This window comes from Acartia tonsa, chromosome 4, assembly GCF_053477335.1.
Source record: "Acartia tonsa isolate MP-2025a chromosome 4, ASM5347733v1, whole genome shotgun sequence".
Classification (NCBI taxonomy): domain Eukaryota; kingdom Metazoa; phylum Arthropoda; class Copepoda; order Calanoida; family Acartiidae; genus Acartia; species Acartia tonsa.
The window spans coordinates 7595900-7620840 of NC_137263.1; the positions used below are offsets into that span (position 1 = coordinate 7595900).

Consider the following 24941-nt stretch of genomic DNA (forward strand, 5'->3'; position numbering starts at 1 on the left):
CGATTTCAAATGTCAAGGGTCTATAGTAGTGAAGTCATACAATAAACACAAATTAAAACTTTTCAGTAGGACATCTATTCAATAACTAGCATATGTAGGTGTGTCACCTTGATTTTGGCTTGTTTAATTTGGATAAAATTGTTCCTATTAAATAAAAAAATAAATTTCAAATCTACAAAACTAACTTTTAAAAATCAATTATATCATGGTAGGAAAATTAGATAGATTTGCCAATAATGATTTTTTTAGAATGGTTAAAATGTTTTTTTTTTATTTCAAGCTCTACAACATTTATTTAGGATTAGAGGCACCTCTGAAAGCTGTGGCCCAGACATAAACAAAGATGCACTTTTTTATTGGCTTTTTTTGTATACAAAAATATGTTTGCTTGTCAGACTTTTTCTATTTTTAAGCATAGCTTTTAAACATTTAGAATGCGTCTGTCCTTTGCTTTGATGGTAAATCTTATCATGTTAGAATCATTCTGTCGGGTTTAAACTTTGCAAGATGTTTCTTGATGTGTGGCTTCTCTATAATTATTACCAGATAATACGTACTCTACGGTTGATTTTTACGCTATTTTGGCACAGAACTTTTACATTATGAGTGTGACCTATTGGTTGGAGTGTTATATGGTGAATCCTGGAGCGATTATGTACAATTTTATAAACATAATCTTCTATGAATTTTGTCCTTGTTAGTACATGAGCACCCTTTGAGCTAAGAAGATATCATCTGAAGTACACAACCAATGGTATCATTCGGTTTAATCACATGATTAACAAGTCTGACCAATCATAAGGCAGGTAAGCTGAAAATGGGGAGAGGGAAAGGGTGCGGGAAGGCGGAGTTTTAGGGCCTCAGCGGCAAATAGGGTTGCCAGATTTGAATATTTACATTTTCTTTCAAAATTTTTGTTGAGGGAAATTCAATTTGTATTACTTTGTTAAAAATAAATTGCCAAAATGAATAGATTTTCTTAAAGCAAAACTTTATGTAGATTAATATAAACAAAAATTTTCTGCAACCCTGAACAAAAAACTGCCGCTACCTAGAGAAAGAGAAAGAGGAGGAGAATGAAAGAGTTAACTTCCTTCTTAAGTCTAACCCCCCTCCCCCTCCCTTTTCACTCTTCTGTGGAGGAAACATTTCTACCGGGATATGCTCCTACATGATGCACCCCCTTTCCCCGTCCCCTATGTTTAGTGATCACAATTCACATTATTGACTCTGTTATGTTCATCACACACAGACACAGCTACAGTATCTCATCTCCTTCAACATTATCAAACTGTCTCAACTGTATATCCTTCACAGTATTCTTGTAAAAAAAACAATATTAAAGTAATTTAATAGTTAAAAGTTAGATTTTAATCTCATTTATCTATCTATCTCAAAAATGAGCAACACAAATATAAAGTGATTTCTAAAAAAGTGAGAGAAAAAAATAGTGCTTTACCAAGTTATATTATTTTATTGTAAACTAAATTGATAGTGATGCCGGCTGATATAACAGAAGCCCCGCAACAAATGAGCCCCGGGTGTGTCATATTTTAACCTAACCTAACCTAAAAACGCACATCAATATATATATAAAGTGAAAAGAATCAAAAAGCACATTTCTAACAGAACACTCACCAATTTTTTTGCACTTTTGACTATTTCTATAATATTTTGTGTGTGTTGCACTTTTGTCAGGTTTTCTCAGCGGAGACTGGTTGCTAATTTGTCCTGTTGATATAAAAGTTCACATCTTTACCACTAAAGCACTCTTCTTCTGTCTTCCTAGCACAATTATCTTCCAACCAATATTAACTTCAAATTTTAAGGTAAATATTATTATTGAAATTAATTTCGTTATTGGATATATTTATTATTTTGGACTATGTTGTACTAATAAAAATTATTTCAAAGCCGTTAAAATCAAGTTCTATAAATATTTTGATATTTTTAAACCTATTTCCGATGCGTAAATATATTTTAAATAAAAACATAACCTTTGTTTTTTCTCTCAAATTATTTTTTTAAAAACTTACCCAACGGTTATGAAAACAAAAATTAAGAAGATATATTCAGATACAAAGTAATAATTTTGTTCTTATGTTAAAATATTTTTGGCTCTTTGGGTAACTGGTTTAATTTGTTTTTAATAAAAAGAATAGAAAAGTAATGCGTTTAGTTTCCAAAAAAACATTGTAAAAAAGATATCCTATAAATGCAATTAAATCTATTTCTCTCGATATACTGTTTCAAAAATTATTAAAATTATACCTATGAAAACATAAAACTTATTTCTTTTTAAAAAATAGGAAGTAATTGGCATTTTTTTTAACAATGTTTGACAATGTTTCGTTATGGAAAAATTTATTAGTATTAGTATATTTTTGGGATGGTCTTCTTTAAATTCTATTTTCATTGAATTAATTAATGCACTGTTTGTATTGTATTTTACCTGAAAGAAACTAACACAAATTGTACAGAAAATTGTAAATTTTTCAACACTGAATAATAATCCAACATTTAATTAGCACAGATACTCTATAATGTCCGATAGTCATAACTAGAGCATAACTTTTTAAACCGATTTTAAACTTTTTTCATTATATGAGCCATCTCACCCTCAAAGGAAATATTTTAAAAAAAAAAATATCTTTGTTATTCTTGTTTCATGTTAGTTCTTTTTTTGCCATTCTTTTGGGTACTTTCCCTCACAGTTCCCTGTGAAGTACTCAAGCCATTCACTCTTAATTTTGAAATGAATTAAAAATCAATTCCAATGCCTAACCTTAACAGGGAAGCCCGAACCCTATCATGCCTGTACCTGCGAAATACCCAAAATAACACTACCTGACCTAAATAGTTAATCAAGCAAAAGAAAAAATAACCTTCCATTTTTAATTTCATTTCAAAATAAGGTGTAGGTTTCTTTGCTTGCCTCGACACATTGATGTAAACACCCGACCCCTGTTTTGGATTACAAAACAGGGGTCGGGGGTTTAGGTGATCTTCCATCTAAAATAAAATAAAAATACTCTAGAAACTCTAATAAGATACATATGCATACGAACATTGTTTTACATCAATATAAAACAGCAAACTTTTAAATGATATATCTTTTAATGTAAAGTTGTATGTTTGTATGAACGGTAAGATTTCGTAAACGGTTACAGGTTGGTGGACAGATTTAGTGATTTTATGCTATTAAGATTGGGACGTTCATCACCCCTCTCCCCCTGAAGAGGTTTAGCCCCGAGAATAAAAATGAAAACCCACTTAAAAAAGGGGTACCCCACTCAGCTACTTTATCTATAACTAGCGGCTGTGCCCCTAGCAACTAGGGGCTCTAAATTTGAAGAGCAGAAAATAGCTTAAAACCATACCCAGACTTGTTTTAAAAAATAAAATATCCTAAAACCATCTCAGGGCTCATACTAAGCTTCCCTCTAAAGGAGAACCATATCGGTTCCGTGGTTAGCGAGATCCTTCGCTACAAACCAAAAAGCTTAGTACTTTATATTATTATCTACTATAATACAAAGTAGAACGATGTCTCACTGTCCGTCTAAAGCTTAAGATCTCGGTAAAAAAAGAAAGAAATTTTTTAAAAACATATTTTTTTTAAATAAAAAAGATCTTCTCAAATCTCCCCTGAACTTATAGGTAAAGGCCCCTAGAGGCTATTGGGGCAAAGCCATTATTAAAACAAATAGAACCCTGGTTGAGAGAAAATTCTATTTTCTTAATTAAATAAAATAAATCTAATTAAGGCTAGTAATTGTGAAATATGAAACTTTGTTTTATAGAGCAGAGGTTCATTATTGATTTTTGGTAGCGTAGCATCTCTGTATGTGTTCTTCTCCTCTACTCACTCACTCACTTATTCTTTCTACATCATTCTCGATTCAAGAAAATTAGACCAGTGGTTTCGTCCCTCCCAGTAAAGACTTAAAAAAAAAGAATTATTTTATACATATGGTGTTCATTATCGTACATAAATTTAGTTGCATCCGCTAAAAAAGGCATTTATATTACATTTAAAATTTTATTTAAACTGTTAAACCTTCAAAATATTATTTTCTCTTCAATATTGATTATATTTAATGTATATTTATATTGAATTGTATTGTTTAAATTGATTATTTAAACAAATTTAAAGTATAAAGAATTATTTATTGGAGAGTAAAAATTGCAGAGGCCTTTTACATTTTTTTTTGTATTTGAATAAAAATAACAATGGGGGGGGGGGGGGGGGGGCTTTGTCTGCTCTTTTGTTCCCCGGAGAGAGTGGCATTGTCTATACATAATTTTAAAACCATTTGAAACCATTATTTCCAACCAATTTGAGGTCTGAACCCTACATGGGCTGAATACAAATATACTCACACACACACAGAAACTCACACACACACACACACAAAAGATACTCACTGTAAATTTACTTGTAATCTGAAACATTTGAGGTATTCACCTTTGTCAGTGGCAAAGCTTCACTATAAGTTCATGTAGGTTAGTTTTAGTTTTTTTTGTCCACTCTCTTTCTACATTTTTCATTTTGAATATTTAACGCTGGCGGATACGCCCCTAGCTGCCTGTAAGGTACGAAACTCGACCCTCCAATTTTAAGTTTAGTTTAGGAAGAAAAAGTAAGGGCGATTCTCTTGGGAGAATAGAAATATAAGAATAGAAGCATATTCTGAACCCTTTTTTCGTCAAATCTAAGAAGGAACATTTCTAGCAGAAAAAAGTATGTTTACTTTCGACTCAAGCTGATGTGGATTCTTAAGAAATTATAGACTCGCTACTCGATAGTGAGGCAAAATTATTTTTGTGAAATATCATCCAAAAGCACATTAAAAATCTACAAAAATTAAACAAAATCATATGTTAATAACCCTTTTAAGATTTTATTTAATTTTTGTAAATTTTTTTATTCGATTTTGGAGGATTTTTCATAAAAATAATTTTGCCTCACCAGCGAGTAGCCAGCCTAACTTTTTTTTTAAGAATCCACCTCGTTACTAAGCTTTCAAATTTAAACGAAATTTTTGGGCAGTTAATTCTGATTCCGCAAAGCTTTCTACTAAGAAAATATACTGTTTACAGCTGACTTTTATCTATGTATGAAATGAAAAAAAACATGCATTCGTAACAAGATGTGTACAAAATTTCAACCAATGAAATTAAATGTATGTACCGATGCGATTCTCCTATTGGCTCAATCAGACATTCCCTCTCTTTCTTAGTACCTTTATTCTTGGGAGGCTGGATTTACCCTCTACATAAATAGCCATAAGCCAAACCTAGAAGCTTCACTGTAAAGGAGAACCATATAAGCCCAAGGGTTAGCGAATTCTTAAGATATATATATAGAGAGAGACACTTTTTGTTACTTCTTAAAAGGATGAAGTTTTGCTACTTTAGGATGGAACCGTCCTTGCTTTTCAACAAATTCTTTGTATCTTAAAATTGACATGTTGTCGCATTAAAAATTTTAATTTTACTGAAGTAAATAAATCAAACATTAAAATATTCAAGCTTCACGTTGCAATTTTTGAAATCCGTGTTCAAGCTTTAGTAACATTTAGCATTTATCGATATGCAAATTAAATATTCTTAAAAAAAACAAAATACAATATAGAACTTAAGATAATAATACATGAGATTTAAAATAAAGCTTTCTAGTAAAGTTATATGAATAAATCTGTAAATATTTAGTGTAATGCGATTTTTATTGTTTGTTTTTACTGTTTTTCATATTCTATTATTTTAACAGTTTTTTTAACAAAAGTTTTTAAATGTCTAGGTCCCCAACCTCTACAAGCTGTGAGGAGAGAGGAGTAGAAGCTCAGCGCCACCATCCACATTATAACATTGAATCACGTGACCAGGAGGTTGATCCTGGAGGCCAACCAGAGTATCATCACACCAGAGAAGGACTATCTCCCCAACCCCAGAGTCAAACAACTTTAACAGTCCTAGGATCTTCAGGTGATAAAGAAGACCTTCATACGCATGATCACAAACAATTTTCAACCGTCGATCATCACCATAGCGAAGCTTTAGGAGCCGGTAGCCTTGTTCAGTCCCCGACAGAGCTACACATCTACCGCTCATCAAGTCCTTCGTTGCCATCAGCTAATCCAGCGCTTGTCAACTCGTACCCCAACCGAGCAGCCGACACGCCAGGTACCAACACTGTTGAATGTGATAATTATACTGCGCCGACAGTTTCTTTACACATTGACCCACACGCTGACCCACACGGCCACAATCTTGTATCACGACATCATCATCACTATCAAGAATTAACGCCTGTCGGTTCTTACCAGGTTGAGCAACAAGAGAGATCTTACACAAATCTCTCACCTCCTGTGTACCGTATACCCGAGGCTTGTTCATCAAGCACACCACCACTGGAAGCAGCATCACTGACTGTATCCTCAGGATTCACACCCCTCCACACATCTTCTCCAAATAATAATCAGGTGACCAGCATCCAGGAGGAGACAACCAGTCCAGCCAGCTCAACATTTAGACTTTCTGACTTTTCTGAGCCAGGCTACAAGCTTGATTTACAATCTGGTCAGCTGCAAATCCATCTGGACCTGTCCAGTGCTGGAGATGTTCTTAATCTAACCTCTCTACATCCGGCAGCAGCTCAACATCAAACTAATAATAATTCCCCTTGCCACAACAACAACAACAACATAGATTTAAACAACAGCACGTCACATGATCAAGATTCTGGATATATAAACTCCAATTATTATGATATAAGTGGTGAAGGTACAGGAACACCTGGAGTAACAAATATGGAGGACACGGATACGCCACAGTCAGCCTACCCATACACATTTAACGGGGCCGCCGGCAACGGCACGGCGGGAAATGGTGGTGCAGCGGCGGGTAATAATCCGTCTAGCAGTCCCTACCTGTCACGGGGTTATGATCTGTATAGTCCAAGTCTTTACAGTCAGTATTATCACAATTATCCTTGGACACAACCTCAAGGTTAGCAGAATTTTTTTAATTTACCAACCTATCAAAATTTCTGATTAGAAAAACATGACACAAATTGTTAACAAATAAAAATATGAGATTTAAGTAGGGAAGCCTGTTAAAAACTTTTGAATTGATGCAAAAATATAACTCATCTATATTACACATGTGCTGATAGTTTTTTTTAAGGTTTTACAGGAAAAGGTGGGAGTGACTATGGAGCCAGCTATTATGGAAATTATTTCTACCAATCTGTAAATCAATACAAGTAAGTAAATATAAAGCTATCTATTATATACATATTAAGGAGTACCTATCATCCAAATAGGTATGCATAATTTGCTATTGCTAATATCATCTATTATTTAGTAAAATTTCTTCTTTCTTTAAATCTCAGCATTAAGTATTAAACACTTTCAAAACAAAAATCATTGTCTGAAACTGGTAACAATAAATACACCTGTTTACTTGCCAAGACATTTTCAGAAACTTTATTAACCTTAATAGACTTAACAATTGCAGATATCTGTATTACTTCAATAAAATAAACCCTAGATTTAATTTAACATAAATAAACTTATCTTTTAAAAAATTTAGTTACATGACCGGTTCTAGTTCGCCGTCTACCAGCAGTGCACCAACTATTTACCAGTTATCAAACCTGCCACCCCCAGCATCCCTAACAGATGGAGTCACCCTTGACACGGATCTTCTTAAGTCCTCAAGTATGGATTTTTTTATAGCAAAACTTTTCTATGATTAGGGTTGATCCGTCAGTCAGTAACGGAGAGCTCTTATCGTTAATTTAGACAAGTTAAAAACGCCATATCGATTGTAAACTCTTTATTATGATTCCGGAAACAGTAAGGTACGATTTAGAAACCCTAGCAGAAATTTCAATGACGTCCATCGAAAACATTCGGATTCTTGAATTTTTTAAAATAATTTCCACTATGATACAATTCATATGGTTTCTGGATGATGTGATGATACTGTCTGATTTTAGGCCTTCGCTATTTGGATGTTGTCATCATTGTTTTTGTATGATAAATGAATATAAATTTGTGTATGCACACTTATTATTATGATAAACAAAATCACCTCTTTTGTTTTATAACATATAACAGCATTATTCTGAATAATTTTATATCCAAGATATGTGGATGATTAAAGTGTAAATTTTTATTATATTTTTAAATATATAGTATTCCATGTGAATTGTAAATGTTTTAGGTTCGCGAGGTAGGAGTAAACGGCGTAACAGTGGATCTCCAGATCCTGAAAACCAGGTAGAGCCAGAGTTGGCACACTTTATCTTATCTAAATAATAACAACTCGAGCTTTTAGGGGCTCAAATTAATAGTTGTTTGGGAGGATGGGTTGCATCTTTTGCCAAATGCTATGGAATGGTTATTTATCGCATCGTATTACTCGTAAAAAATATCTATAATACCATACGATAAACGATTTTTTGTATGGATAAAATATGGTTCTAATACAGCGGATAATAATTTCCAGTTCTTTTATGTATTAATTAGAAGTATATCTATTAAACTAGTATAGGACTTATTTGAGCCTGCCTATATGTAATTTATTTTAAGTATATTATCCATAATCATCGCATGTTCAATTTTTTGTATGTCTTGTCTGTTTGTCCAAATGAAATTTTGCGCATCTTGACCATTTTCTTCGGATTTTCAATTCATTAAGCTTTACACAGGGGTGTATGTTCTGCACAAGATTTATTTTTTTCCCCTGCTACAAAATTTTTTATTTTTTTCCCCCCTAGATTTTTCTTAAAAAGTAGGGGGGGGAAATAGAAAAATATTTAAAGAACTCTATATTTTATTTATTTTATCCCTCCTACCACACATTTTTTAGTTTTTTTTAACCAAGGAGGGGGGCGAAATGGAAAAAATGTTTTCAGTTTTCTTAATTTTTACATTTTTTTTCCCTCCAACCACTTATTTTTTATTTCCCCCCCCCCCCCCTGAGCAGGGGATCCCATGCAGAATATACACCCCTGGCTTTACATGAAATATAAGAAATCTTGTTAATCATTTAGGTTGAGAGAGTATTTATTTGGGATTTAGATGAAACAATAATCCTTTTCCATTCTCTACTAACTGGAACTTATGCTAACAAGTAAGATTTTATTCTTAGTCAAACAGTAATAGGAATAAACAATGGATCAATTCCTATAAAAATTCTTTGGCTAGGTTTTACATTTTCCTAGCTGTACAAGTATTTATGTAAGGTTAGGAAACCTTAAACACTAGGTATATAGGGTAGCCTAGAAATATGTAAAAGATTTGGCTTTATAAGTCCTCCACCTGTTTTTCGAAATTCTGTTTTCAGTAGTTTGTTAATATTTTAGAATTGTTGGATAGGTTAACTTTTGTTATTTTAAAAAGAATACTTTACATGTTAGATTAATCCAAAAGAAAACGTTTATTTATCTTCAATGTAGAACATGATAATAAGTAGCCATAAAAATTATTTTAACTCAAAGATACCCCCAATAAAACTACGAAATTCATAACAGGGACCCCCAAGCTTTTTTTGAGGGGGTAGGGGTAAAATAAGGGGTTTTCAAGGTTTAAGAGCGGTAATCTAATATAATTTTTGAGTGGGATAAAAAGGAGAGGTTTATAAGTTTTAGTAGTGCAGACACCATTTTAGTGTGTGATTAGTTTGAAGAGGTGCTTTATTCCTAATTTTTTACAAAATTTGTGAAAAATTGGTTGACATAAGTGATTTAGGAGACAGACTTTACATTTTAAACAAATATTTTCTTACTTTAATTTCTTTCAAACAGAAATTGGGCAATTTGGGATGTGGGGGAAGATAAAAACAGGGGGGGGGGGATATAGGGAATAGAATGACAGTTACTTTAGAAAACATGGAATTGAGGTGTGACATTACTTCCGCTAAGTGTATCTCATTATTTAATTACCAAAGCCGCAATATTTTCAAAAGCTCAAACTGTCATTTCTATTTTTGCATCACTTTAATCATGAGACATGCCATACCATTCAATTTATTGTCTAGTATATTTTAGAAAATGAAAAGCATATTGCGCCAGTGATTGGACACAATCCTTTAGAAAACATGGAATTGTTTGTTTTTATTTGAATGACAGCTGATGCAGTTTCTTTCCCAGGATTTAGCAAAAATATGTGTGTGTTGAAATGATTTATTCGTTTTACAGAAATAATCATATATCAAAAAATATAAAATTTTAATTTTTCTAAATTTCATTGACAATAAATCACATTTACCTTTTGAATTAAAAAGCATTATGTCTTTTTAACATATGACATCTCTGAAATATGGTTTTAGATATCAAATCTAACTATCAAGTGTAACATTTTAAGCCTAATCTAACTTAATGAAAACTAAAGATTTTTAATTGTAAGCGAAGCTATTTCGCAAAACTAAAACAAGAAATTAATTTAATTAGGTAATCATAAGATTTTAATATTCAGCCCTGATCTAACATAACATGAAAGAAAATTGAACACAGTAATAGTGTCTGACTGATTATGACGTAACAAAAAAAAATTAGCCAATGAGAGGCCGTTATAGACCAATGGTAAAATTTATAGTGGCCTCTCATTGGCTAATTTTTTTTGTTACGTAATAATCAGGGAGGAAAGTTTAGATACAAAAATAAAAATTTTCACACATACACACTAGACTGGTAAAATACTTCTAGATTATAATTCTGTTTCAAAAAATTTATTTAGGAAAGTCCTCTATATTTTAAGATATTAATAGTTCTTCTGCTTCTTTTGATAATTACTCTACAAGGGAAAAAACCAACCCATCAATTTTGAACATTGGTTTAAGGGGTTTATTTGATAAATAGACCTTAGATTGTATTGGTTTGCTAACCAACAGCAATAGTGTAATACTTTTAGGGAATGAATAGTTTACCTAAAAGCCCTGTAAATATACTATGTACAAACGTCAGAGGTTTGGGACAGTTTAAGAAAAATAGATATAGATTAAATGGTGTCCCGTATAAAATTAAGGAAATGGTTTCTTCTTGCAGACATATTCCAACTATTTATTTTTGCCTTGAAACTAAACTTAAATCTTTTCACAGAAGGATTCGATTACCCAAGGGGATGAAATATATTGGGGAGACTTCATGTGATTCGGGGCAAGGAGGCATTTTTGGATTCATGGATAATTGTTATTCAATTGAGGACAGAAAAAGAGATGTAAAAGTTATTGTCTCTAAACATGCTATGTTTGTAAGGGTAAAAATTGGGAATGAATATTTGAATCTAGTCCCTGTCTACTTGCCCTCAAATAGGGAGGAGTGCAACAAAATATTAAAAAAAGTTAGCTCATTTTTAGACAGAAACAACATAACAAATTTTAGTATGTTTGGTGATACCAATTGTGATTTTAATCAAAAACGACATAATAACAGGAACATCCTTATTCAATCCTTTCTTGAAAAATATAATATGCATGATTTAGCAAATAAACTAAATATTGAACCAGGCTATACCTGGAGGGGTACGAAGCAAAGAATTAATTCTTATTCATATATTGATCATTTTTATACAAATATGGATTTTTTTAACTTTATTGAATTTTCTTACAATTCTTTCTCTGATCATAAATCAATGAGAATTGGAAACAAGAAAAAATTTAAATATTCAGCACCAAAATGGCAAGGGTATCTATTTAATAATAAGGATTTTATTAATTTAATGAAAGAAGAAACATCTAAATTTCTAATTGAAAATGCAGATCCTATTTCTTTTAAAATTAGCAGTCACAATTATAGTAATAATTTTGGGTTAATAGATAATGATTTTACATATGTAAGCTCAGAACATCAAAATAGCACAGTTTTATTTGATTTAATAAATCATCTCAAAAAAGCGCATGATAGATTTTTTTCTAAATTAAAGTTCAAATCTTATAACAAGACTAAAGAATTTGACAAACAAATTAATTTGCTTTATGATATGATTGATTCAAATATAAATTGTGGCCAGGCTAGTAAGGAAATCAATCGGCTTATACAACAACAGCAAGAATATTTTAAAATGCTTGTTCAAACCAATTCTGAAACTTTTCAAATGAGAGCCCTCTTACTAGATGGTTTACCAAACAACTTTACTTATAAAAACTTTAGAAACTCAAAAAAACAATGTTCAAACTTGCTGGTTGATAATGAATTGATTGATTGTCCAAAGAAAATAGCCAACATTTTTGGTGATTTGCATGCACAACTAGTGTGCCCAAATGTTATGCCTAATTCGAATTTAGATGAATTACTTAATTTTTTTGATTTAAAGCTTGATAATATGTACCCTAAAATTAAGCACTTAACGAATCCATATTCAACAACAGGTGAATTTAGAAAAGTAATCAAGAGCATGAAGTCAAATAGCATGCCTGGTCCAACTTCACAACCAACACAATTATTTGCTTTCTTGCTTGATAATTTACCTAAATTCACCACTAAAGCTTTTAACAACATGTATGATATTGATTTGGATAATTCTAGTTTATCATTTGTTAAGGAAAGAAATATTACATATATTCCCAAACCAGGACTTGATCCAACAATACCTGGAAACCGCCGCCCTATTGCACAAATGGAAAATGTTTTGAAAATTCTTGATAAAGCAATTAATAAAAAAGTTACTCCTTTACTTTCTAAAATTTGTCATTCTGACCAATATGGATTTATACCTAAGCGTCATATGGCCAATGCCACTATTTCTATTGTAAGCATAATAAATCATATAAAAGCGCACAACTACAATAGCCAACTTATATTTTTTGATCTACAACGTGCATATGATAAGGCATTACATTGTGTATCAAATACTATAATTAAACATATTTTTCCAGAAGGCAATTTTGCAAAATCTTGGATCTCTCTTACAAATGGCGGAAGCTTTAAAATTGTTGTAAAAGGAAACTCATCTAAGAAATATAAAAATAAAATTGGTTTCTCTCAAGGGGCACCTTCAAGTGGAAGTTTATTTGATATTTACAACCACATATTTTATTGTTGTTTAACAAGTTCTAAAATTAAAAACCTAACTTTGAAGTTGGATGGAAAACCATTTGATCCATTTTTTTTTGCTGACGATGGCTTTAATGCCTTTCAATTAAAATCAAATGAAGACATACAATTGGTTTCCAACTCACTTCAAAAATTAGAGTCAACAGTAAACATCAAAATCAACTTTCAAAAAACTAAAATTCTTACAAATTGGGAGTGTCCTCTTAACATATCAATTCTAGGGACTAAATGTGATATAGTAAAACATTTAGGGGTATATTTATCTTTTAATTTGACTCAAGCAGCAGATTATACATATGAACAGTTATTTGAAAAACTTAACACAAAATCTAAAAAATTGCATTTTTTTGCAGTGATAATGTTTTCAAACGTAGAAATATTACTTTCTCCTTAATGAACACCATGGCTTTTCATATTTTTAGAATTTATGCTCCTAATCAAAAGCAAATAAAAAAACTTTGGAAAATAACAGCAAAATTTCTTTGGTCTTCAAAAAGCAATGAAGGCAACAATTCTTATAGATACAAGGTTGCAAAAAATAGAATAGAGATGGATTTTTCTCACGGTGGGCTAAATATGTTGCTACCATCTCAACAATCATTTATTATTTGGTTTAATGCTTTTTTAAATTTAATCAAGCACGCCCATCTTTTTCCAAACTCAAATATTGCAAGACTTTTGTCTCACAAACATGTACCAATAAGTAGTATTTTTGATAACCTTGGATCTGAAATCTTTCATAATTATATTAAAAATTTTAGAACCTTTTATCCATTAGAAAGTGGACTAATGTTTAGAAAAGCCAAAGGATTTTTAGTACTTTTAGAAAAGCATAGAGAAACCTTTCTTCATTCAAATATTACTTCATCTGTTTGGGCAAAAAATGTCAAATTTAACAATGTTGATATAATGGAACTAAACGAGCATGGACTAAACACCATTGCATCAATTCTTGATTTCATCAAAATACAGCACAAAGTTTTATATCGGCCATTGTTAAATTCTGCCATTAAAGAAAATCTTACTGAGAAACCAGTTTTATTAAAACTACAAAAAGTGGTGGAAAATATGTGTAGTGGTTTTGAATTTAATAACTTAATCTGTTTAACTGAATCAAAACAAAAGTTTGTTTTGAAGCCTATCATAAAGCTTTTTGAAAACTCTCCCAGAATATATACCTTTTATTTTAAAAAAACAAACAAAGAATTATTGCAAGATCAATTTGTCCCCCCTTCATTTAAAACTAGAAAAATGGATAAAAAATACAATCCAGAATTTGAGGTTTTCAAAAATAGCTTTAATAAAATTCTGTCGCTTCCTATTGTTTTATACTATAAAAGTTTTCTGTTTGAACAATTTAACCGTACTCTTATAAGTAGAAGCAAATTGTATGAAATGAAATTATTGGATAATAATCTTTGCTTGAAATGTAACGTAAAAGCAGACACTGATCATTCAATTATGGAATGCTACTTCCCTAGTTATTTTACGCATTGTCTCGCATTATTTCTTGATAATTACTACAATGATGGTAAACCAGATTTTATTTTTTTGAAAGAAAACTTTTATCTGTTCAATATACATTTTCCTGTATATCAAAATGATGAATATATTCAAATTAGTATTTTAACACTTATAGCAAAAGACAGATCATTAAAAATAAGCAAGGATGAACAAATATTGAAATTCAGCGATTTTAATTGTTTTGCTCAGACAATGTTTATTGCTCAATTTGCTTCTAAAATTCTCAATAACACTGGAATTAATAGTAACTTAATTGATAAATTTATTGATTATTTGATGCTCAGTAAAAATAATGTCCACTTATTTCGCATTAGTTAGATATTATAATTTACAATATTGTATTATCATAACATGATAATTATACCAAATATTAAATGTGTTTAATTTGTTTCATTGAAATAAATTTTAAAACAACAACAACGTAATAATCAGTCAGACACTATTACTGTGTTCAAGAAAATTCCTTTGATAAGGCAATTTTGTAGCATCTCTTATTTCAGCAGTAAAACAAATAATAAACACCCCTCCTACTAGCTTTACATTATTTTGTAATTTTTTGAATTAAAGTGTAATTTTTTGGAGGGGGGTTCATTAGGTTCACAGAATAGGGATATTATTTTTTTTTTTACTGTACTACTTATAATAAACAAAATTATCACTTGGTAGAAACATTTTTACATTGATTCATTACACCACCGAATATGGGGGGGGGGGGGGGGGAAGTTATTTTGCAATTTTAGTTATTCAGTCGATTATTCTCACTTAAATTTGTTAAAAATTCACTAATACTTTTTTGTTTGGATTCCTTCTATGTGTTAAAAATTTTACAAGCCCACAAAACAAGCATTACTCGAGTTAGAACACTGTGCACTGTTCTTAAGCTAGGACAATATTGTCCCTAAATAGTGCAGCAACAACACGACCCATGATTATTGATGATTTAAAAAAAACTAAAAGTTATTTAGCTTAGGTAATTTTACTTTTAAAACTTGCTAAATGATTAAGGTAATAACAAAACTTTTAAAATATGAAATTATTACAAATGAATAGATACGCTTGTCGTCAATTTAGGTTGCTAATATAGTCCTAAGATATTGTAGATTAATTGTTGAGTATTTACACTGTATTTGACCAGGTCACTTTAATTACATTTGCTTGTGCGAGGGGCGGACAACGGACATTTTCTGCTTATAGAGTTGATATGCTTCTTAAAATAGGCATATACAAACACTCATACACACACGCACACACTTGGTGGAATTTATGTAGGTTGTCACATTATTTCACTGCTAGAAGTTGTGGCATCAAGATTGTGAGCCTGATCCATAAATCTCACTACATGTGTGACCTACACCATGTTCAACACTCACATCCAAGACTGGCAGGGAAAGGGCTAGTAAAAATTATCTTTACCTAATATTAGGGCAAAATTTGTTGTAACTCAGCATTTTATTGGACATTAGTATGCTAATATGGATTTAGACCAAAAATCCAATTTTATCGGAACATAGGTTACAAATTAAGTGCTTTATTTGATTGTTTGTAAAGTTTCGGGTACAGATATTTTTTTCTTCATGTGTCATATCCTAGTCGCTCCTTTGTCAATGTTAATAAATGCCCTAAAATCGCAGTATCATAAGATTTTAAAATTTAAATTTATGGTAGGTTTTTAAGGGAACTTTAGAACTATATCTAGTTATCTGTATAATCACATTTTATGACATTAATTAAAGATTATAAACCTCAAAAAAATTTTAAGATTAAAAATTTTTCTGTCAATATAATTCATGTTCACATAGCAAAAGTTGTAATTTCTACCTTCTTCGTCCCCAAAGCAAAGAAAGTTTTTGCCATGTGATTAAAGACGAAGAAAGTCCCTCAAAAAATCAGCATATTACGTCATAAAAACGAGGGATTATCCATCTCTTCTTTAGGGGTTTTCTTTCCCACTCCTCCTCTCCTCATTCCTCATTTTTATGATGTCAGACTTTCTTCATCATCCATGTGATTTATCGCGCATGTACAGAAAATTTAGAATGCCAATTCCCGAATGATCAATATTACTAAATAAACAACTAAAAATATTATCATGCTATCTTTCAGGTATTCTAAAGACATGAACCACCTGCACTCGCTGGCCCAGAAGCTGGAGGATCTGATCTTCCACGTGGCAGACAACAACTTCTTCTTCAATGATCTGGAGGAATGCGATCAGGTATGTTGTTAAAATTATGAGGCAGGGAGGGAGAGGACAATGAGTAATATTTCCAGGATACACAAATACAATATATTATCATTATTCTTTTAGAGCTGAGGCATGCAGAAAGAGGGTGTATCCTATCCACCCCTCCCCCCCCCCGGGAAAATTATGTGGAGGGTGTTAATAAAACCTAGGTTTCCAGTCCCCAACACCCCCATGCACTCCTTTGGATAAGGGTTTACACCCCCCTGATACACACACTCAATACACCCAAGGGGAGAAAAAAGTTGAAATAGTGGCAACTCCCAATAAAATTTATGGGGGATGCAAATTAAAATGCTATCAATCGAAAGGGGCCTGGCAAAACCCTGAGCAAGCAATTCAACTGCTAAGAAGAAGAATTTTATATTAATGATGATAATTATTATATTATCAAGGTTCACATTGATGATGTAAGTAGTGATGATAATGGCCAAGATATTACTAATTATAATTATTATATTATTAAGGTTTATATTGATGATGTAAGCAGTGATGATAATGGCCAAGATATTACTAATTATAATTATTTTATTATTAAGGTTCATATTGATGATGTAAGCAGTGATGATAATGGCCAAGATATTACTAATTATAATTATTTTATTATTAAGGTTCATATTGATGATGTAAGCAGTGATGATAATGTCCAAGATATTACTAATTATAATTATTTTATTATTAAGGTTCATATTGATGATGTAAGCAGTGATGATAATGGCCAAGATATTACTAATTATAATTATTTTATTCTTAAGGTTCATATTGATGATGTAAGCAGTGATGATAATGGCCAAGATATTACTAATTATAATTATTTTATTATTAAGGTTCATATTGATGATGTAAGCAGTGATGATAATGGCCAAGATATTACTAATTATAATTATTTTATTATTAAGGTTCATATTGATGATGTAAGCAGTGATGATAATGGCCAAGATATTACTAATTATAATTATTTTATTATTAAGGTTCATATTGATGATGTAAGCAGTGATGATAATGGCCAAGATATTACTAATTATAATTATTTTATTATTAAGGTTCATATTGATGATGTAAGCAGTGATGATAATGGACAAGATCTTGCAAATTATAATTTTGCATCGGATGGATTCAGAGTAAATCCTGCAAACCCAGAGGTTAGTTCAAATTTTGCAACTACTGCAGTTTACGATAAAATGTTGTTGGAATCGAACTTTTCCTTTCAGCTGCTAGCATCCAAACACGGCTGAACACGGCTGCACATTGTTAAAACCGGCATAGAAAGGCATAGAAAAATCCGCGCAAGATTAGTCTTAGGGCCGGGGAAAGTGTCTAAAGTGGGAAAGTAGTAAGAGAAGGCTGTGGCCCCAAATAGGCACAACTAATTACTAGGCACATTTAGGACTTCCGTTCAAATGTTGTGCAATCAATAAATATCTATCCTAATCCAATGTACTCAGCGGTATCCTATTAATAATGAGGTCAATTGTCTATAAATTCCTACAATGAATACTACAAATTCTTAATGAATTTTAATTTTAGGTTTTTATGGCCGGTGGAGGAATGAGGGGAGGGGTGGACTGGATGAGAAAAATGGCCTTCAGATTTAGAAAAATCAAAGAAAATTATAATTCATACAGTAAGTTTTGTTTATAATAAAAAAAACGTTCAGACGATTTAGTTCTAACTAAAAGTACATTTAAAAAACATTTCTTCTTCTTCTGAAATCTCATAAAAATATAGTGCACATTTCAAAATAAATAACTTTATAATACCCTAACATCAAATATATGTATTTACCTGTCCATGAAGATAGGTATACCTTACTTACGGGTCACTCTTCCTGATGAATATTCTGGTGTACAATTATTTAACGGTTTTTATGACAAACGAAATGTAAAAAATGGCAAAAGGCAAATGTTTTTATATGGACTTAATAATCACAAATATGTAATTCTTTATGCGTTCTATTTAAATATGACTGTCAATACCTACTTAAATAGATTTTATACTAAAATAACAGACAGACATACAAAATTCTATAGAAATTGACCTAAAAATAACAATCCTGTTCCCTAAAAAAACTTGACCTGCAGTAAAATCCTTCAGGCTTAAACATTTTTCAGAATTTGGCCCCAGGTGTCTGCAAAATCAAATATAGAAAAGGTTGAAATTTGAAATGTTGTGAAATATTCTTGACTTATACAAAACTGAGAAATGTGTTTTTAAATAAATTTTAAACAAGAAGCGGAAAAAGGGTGGAAGGGGGAAAAAACTAAGGGAAGGTGCCAGGGAAGAAAGTGTTTTTATTGATACAAATTTGAGTTAACAGTAAAAAGTAAACTCAATTCTTTTACGTAGAAAAATGCTTCTATTTAAGAATTCATAATATTAACGTATGACTGCTTCTATGTCAGCTAAGATCTCAATAACGCCTAGACCTATTTGGATCTTTTCTATTCTCAGATTCTATCTATTTTTAGGAGGTGAGGTCAACTCTCTTTAGGGAAACGAAATGTAAAAAATTAACCTAATAATGGAAGAGGATATGAAATTGAATATTTAATTATCTTAAAGTTTTATCTTTTACTTTTTTGTAATGAAAAAATTCAAATTTGTTAAAAGATGCTATTTAATCAAAATTGTTAATCATTTGTGCTTGTACAGTATTTAATTACTTCAAAGCAAAATCTTTTCTGCTATGTAAGCATTAAGGCAAGATTAAATTCTTAAAAATACAGTCTTGTGTATTTAATTAAGTTACAGAATAGAGTACTAATGAGTTACATCAAAATATTTCCAAATCGCATTGACCTTTAATTCAAAAAAAGTAATAGCATATAATAAAAACTACCGATATTTCTAAACAGTTTATAATTAAAACTAGCGGCTTCGCCCCTAGCCTCTAGGGGCTTTGCCCCAAGAGGTGATAAAAAAAAATTAAGGTGAAATTCGTAAAAGGACCAAGGAAATCTCCTGCAAAAAAAAAAAGGAGGGGGGAAATTTTTTTGTTTTTGGGGGGGTTGGGGGTGTCCCACCCCCCAAGAAAATATCTTAAAACCACCACAGGACCAGTAGGTATAATCCCTGAAGAGTAGAGCCCATTGGGTTCAGCGGTTACCGAGATCTTAAGCTTCAGACGGACAGACAGACAGACAGACGGACAGACATCAAGCTACTTTGTATTATAGATAGTCTTTTTTGTTCTGCTATCATAAGGGTCAATACATTTTCGTCATTTAGGGTTCTCTAATAAAAATCTATTCTTGTACGTCAATTGTGTGTTTAAACCTTCTAGAGAGGCATTTTAGAGAGAGAGCAAATTAAGGGGGATGTAAAGAGAATGAGCAAGGAAGAAGGGAAGGGGAACAGCTTTGGGATTAGGAGTTTAGAAATGTGATATATTTTACAAAATTAAAACAATTTTTGTGTCTCAAGTGGAGAAGGGAAGAAAATAATATTCTACTTAGTTCAAATAATTTTTACTGCATCTAGAAATGCAATAAAATCCGTAAAGAATAAACATTTTTACTTTTTAATTACGCTTCTTTAAACTTACAATGAATATTTTGCAAAAATAGCTTATAGAATTTTTAAAAGTGTTAATCGCAGGTTAAGTAGCAATTTTAAGCATATAATTTTAAACAATATATTAGTTATGAAATAACATTTTATCGATAGCAAAAATATTAATCAAAAGTCTAGGTTCTATTTTCCTAAATAACTTTTTGGTATAAACGAAGAAAAGATAAAAAAAACAGTCGGCTCAAATTTAAACTGTTAGCTTATTGGCAGCTGTAAAAAAAAGCTGCAGCAATCCAAAGGCGACTGATAAATTGCTATTAACTTTAAATTCTATGCAGTTTAATTTCAAATCATCGTCTTTTAAAAATATTTTTAATAAGTAGGTCCCAATAACATTTTCAACTCATTGACTCAACTCAACAGCTCTAAACTCCAAAATAGTTTTATTTTGTCTCATAGTTTCAATTATATTATATCTGTAGGAAGCAATGTTGGAGGCCTGCTGGGGTCAGGTAAGCGCGAGGAATGGCTGAACCTGCGGACAGACCTGGAGACCAGCACAGACCAGTGGCTCAACCTGGCACTCAAATGTTTGAACCTTATTGAGTCAAGATCTGAATGTGTAAATGTTATAGTTACACAAACACAGGTTAATAAATACGTTTTTATTATCATTTTTAACAATAAATATAAATTTAATAAAACCCCAGGAATGGAGGGGACAATACAGTCTCCAAAGTTTATGAACGCGTTCTGCAATTAGTTGGATTATGAACAGATTTTCACTAAATAAGGTACAAGTTTGTTTATCATAATTGGGGGTTACATTGATTTTCCTTGTCCACAAGATCCCTTTCGATTTAATTTTAAAAATCACAACCTTTCTGAAGTTCTTTGTTTTAATGTCAAAGGTTTCGTGATTTTTCAGGAAAATATTTTTTTACATTAATTGATATTTTTAGTTGGTAGCTGCGTTGACCAAGATTTTATTATTTGGCCTGGGATCAATATTCCCCGTGGAGAACGTGTACAGCTCCACCAAGATCGGGAAGGACGCCTGCTTTGAGCGCATCATGACCAAATTCGGCAGGAAGTCAACGTACGTCGTTGTAGGTAAGGAATTCAACCTTAGTTATAAATTGTAGGCTACACCTCGAAGGATGAATCATTGAATTTGGACATTTATTCAGAGAGAGGGAGGTCATTTGACTGTTAATTATACCCTAACCCGGGGTTAAATGTGGAATAAGATTTACTGTTTAGAGTTTAGTATTTCTTAAATAATTGGTAATTAAAATGTAAATAGCAAACAAGATTTTTAAAAATTATCAAGCAGTCTGTACAATTCTGATGTTAATGTAGCTTAATAAATTGATTTTTATGGCGACCTGCTTTCCTCCGCAAAATCTCTAATCTCTAATTGTGTTACCCTTTACTATCACCTGAAATAAAATTTTGTACATGCGCCCGCTCATAAGTTCTGAAGCTTGCAGAGGGAAGATTTATCCACCCCCTTAGCATAAGGAAGGGTGCTTTGCGCTTAATTTATCATTTATAAGCGTTTGTCTGACTTTTTGTTATGTTGATTATGATTATGTAGGGCGGTGTGATAATAAAAAAGCACTCATTTTTTTATCCCCTATGAAGCTCAAACCTATCAGATAGTTTAAAAGGAGATTTACAAATTTAGCACCCCCTGACAAAACCCTGTGCACACCACTTAATAAGTGTATATTTTCAGGAGATGGGAAGGACGAGGAGGTGGCCGCCAGGAACATGAACTTTCCATTCTGGAGGATACAGTCACACAATGATCTCGTCGCATTCTACAATGCTCTTGATATGGGATTTATGTAAAGTCAACAATAACTGAAAACTACATGTTAGAAACTGTAAAATGTGAAGAGAAAAAATCATTCCAGAAGTTAAAAATTCAATGCCCTAGTCATTCCTAAACTTGCTTGGGGTATGTTATATTTTCAACCCCAAATATATTGTGTCGACAACAACTTTAATAATGGTTTATGTCAACTAAAATTACTCTAGTGATTTCATCAATGTTGACTATGTAATGTGGAATAAAAATGTTGACACATTATCAATATTATGACATTGTTGATGATAAAAGCACATAGCAAAGTTTGACAGGGTAATATCAAACAATTCTTCCTAAAACTTCAAAGTAAGATATTTAGTGAACAATTCTTAGTAGAAGAAATAAAATTAATCTACTGCTTGTTATAAGTTTGGGTGAAAATTTTTTTGCAAAGAAAAAATAAAAGAGGCCAAAATAAATCAGTATTTATATTGACTGTATAAAAGTTAAAAAGACAATAGATAAACGTAATTTGTTTAGTATTAGAATTATTATTTAGAATTGAGAAAAATAATAGCTTATGTTTGTTTTTACTTCATTAGTTAGATTTTAAAATTTAACCTTCAACAGTTATAATGTTGGGACTTGATAATAAAAACTTTATTAGATAATGAGCACAAAATTATTAGTTCATTTTTTTATGTGTCATTTTTATCAGCGTTGTGAGGCCGCCGTTTTTTTTGGCGCGGCTCCCATCGGACGTAATAAGAAGGCTCCAGCATGGAAAGTCATCAGACCTGGGCTACACCGCACCGTTTTTATTGTTGCTTCAGCGAGAAAAGGTGGCTCACATCGTTGTATAGAATCTGCATTTTAATCATTTGTTAATGCTTTAAATTTTCTATTTTATGTGTATTTTTCCATTTAAGCATTTTTCAGTGGTCTTCTAATTGATTCAAGTCATATTAAAGTGAAACCAGTTAGATTTAAGGGGAATGGGAAAAAAATTTAATAAGAACCCTTCATTGACTTTGTAGAGAGTTTGTAAACCAAGGAGTTTATCCGGCCCCCTGACTATAAAATAACACCCCTCTAGTCTGATATACACCCCTCCCAAATTTTAGTTTAAAGGGGATTTAAAAGTTTTGATATAAAAATATAAACGCTTATCATTTGGAAAACATGAGCTCATTTATAGACATTTATTTCCTATATAGATCTGCCACGGATCTTGATGCAATAAAGCAGGCAATTTTGTAAATGTTAAAAATTGGAAGGTTTCAATAAACGAAAGTTGTCGCAAATACAGGTATTAAATTGCCATGTATTGTATCATTTTTTGGTTATTTCAGTCTCACTCAAATTTGACTTTATCAAATTAAAAACCACTGATTTCTGCTAAATAAAATTAATTAACATAAAAAGTGTCAAAAGTATTATATGTAAGATGTATTTTGTAAAGGTACCATTTTAGTAATTAGAATCTCATTCCAAACTTAATTAATTCATTGTTGTAAATCTGGTTAAAATATTATTTATCAGCCTAGTCCTTAAAATATTTAATTCATAGCTTGTTCAAAGATTTCTTAAAAAGTAGGTAACTTTGCGTAGGAACAAAAAATAAGGAATTAATTTCAAATATTTAGAAAAAATCGTAAAATGGGAATAGTCCTTTTCGTGGCAACACCCTTAAGGGGCGATTCGTCGTATTTTTAAAATGGCTTTTGATAAGTTATTTTTGGTTATATTGGGTTAGGTGATTGCCTCACAGAGTTAGGCAATTGGCCACTTAGGGTTAGACCCCCCCGCAGGGGCTAGAAATAGGAGAAAAGCTATTGTGAAAAAAAACGAAGAAACGCCCCTTAAGGGGCGTTGCAACGAAAGGAACTATACCCCTAAAATTAGCATTTAAATGTTTTATTCAAATTTGATAATACATAATTTTTATATATATATATTAATATACATATATCAAAAGCTTTTCTAATGTTCAAAATGAAATTAAGTTAGGTACATTTTCTTTCAATTTTAATCAATTCAAACACATCTTTTTATATGTATATTCCAAAATTACAATTAATATTTAACTGTAAGTATTAAAATTTGAAACCAAAAATCTTGCTCATTTAAACCTGCAATGTTATGTTTACAAAAAATCTAACATTTTAAAATGCTAAATTCCCATAATCATTATTCTTACAATCTACATATATTTATACCTATTCAATGTTAACTCTGTGTTCAAATAAATTGTCTTCATCACGAATAAACATATCAATATCTATCATTCTTATTCTTAGCAAGGGCCTCATCAAATTACACTAGTGCTATGCTATCATATTCGTTGGCTAAACAATAGAGGAACTCAAATTTATTTTTGATTGGTCGGTTCCAATTTTTTCAACAATTAATTTAATCTTCAGAAGGGTAACTTAGTTGGTATTAAGGGTATCTTATCTGCAGCGTGTCTGAGCCGTTTAATTTTGATGCAGCTCCGGGGAGCCGTATCTGGAAATACGGCTCCAACTCCAGCTCCGACCTAAAATCAAGAAAAGCTCGACATATTTTTTTCCCCATAAAAAAATATTTTTAATTTTTTACTTTTGAAGGTTTTAAAAGTTCAATTTTTGATAAAAATGGACTTGTAAAAACTTAAAAAGGGCATTTGCACATGACAAAACAGAGTTACCAAATTATAATTTATAAAAAAATCTCTTTATTATCTAGTCCGGAGCCGTTTTTTTGACAAAAATTACGGCTCCGGCAAAATATGACGGGTCCCAGCT

At 31.4% G+C, this 24941-nt stretch overlaps 1 protein-coding gene across 1 annotated transcript; it reads left to right on the forward strand.

Annotated features, from left to right (window-relative positions):
- The first annotated feature begins 1288 nt into the window (after positions 1 to 1288).
- On the forward strand, positions 1289 to 24437 carry eya (eya transcriptional coactivator and phosphatase 2). The gene is made up of 12 exons (XM_080156007.1): positions 1289 to 1541; positions 5804 to 7011; positions 7189 to 7267; positions 7597 to 7724; positions 8233 to 8288; positions 9065 to 9144; positions 16691 to 16802; positions 17873 to 17971; positions 18357 to 18453; positions 20822 to 20988; positions 21302 to 21452; positions 22081 to 24437. Exons 1-12 carry the CDS (start codon positions 1498 to 1500, stop codon positions 22194 to 22196), a joined length of 2337 nt encoding a protein of 778 aa, XP_080012133.1. The 5' UTR covers positions 1289 to 1497; the 3' UTR covers positions 22197 to 24437.
- Positions 24438 to 24941: the final 504 nt, after the last annotated feature.

Bases quoted from the DNA above. Each gene is read 5' to 3' on its own strand.
- eya (XM_080156007.1), top strand. From the start codon at position 1,498: ATGCCGGCTGATATAACAGAAGCCCCGCAACAAATGAGCCCCGG. The intron at 20,989-21,301 runs GTTAATAAATAC...TGATATTTTTAG, and splicing joins TTATAGTTACACAAACACAG to TTGGTAGCTGCGTTGACCAA. The intron at 21,453-22,080 runs GTAAGGAATTCA...GTATATTTTCAG, and splicing joins GTCAACGTACGTCGTTGTAG to GAGATGGGAAGGACGAGGAG.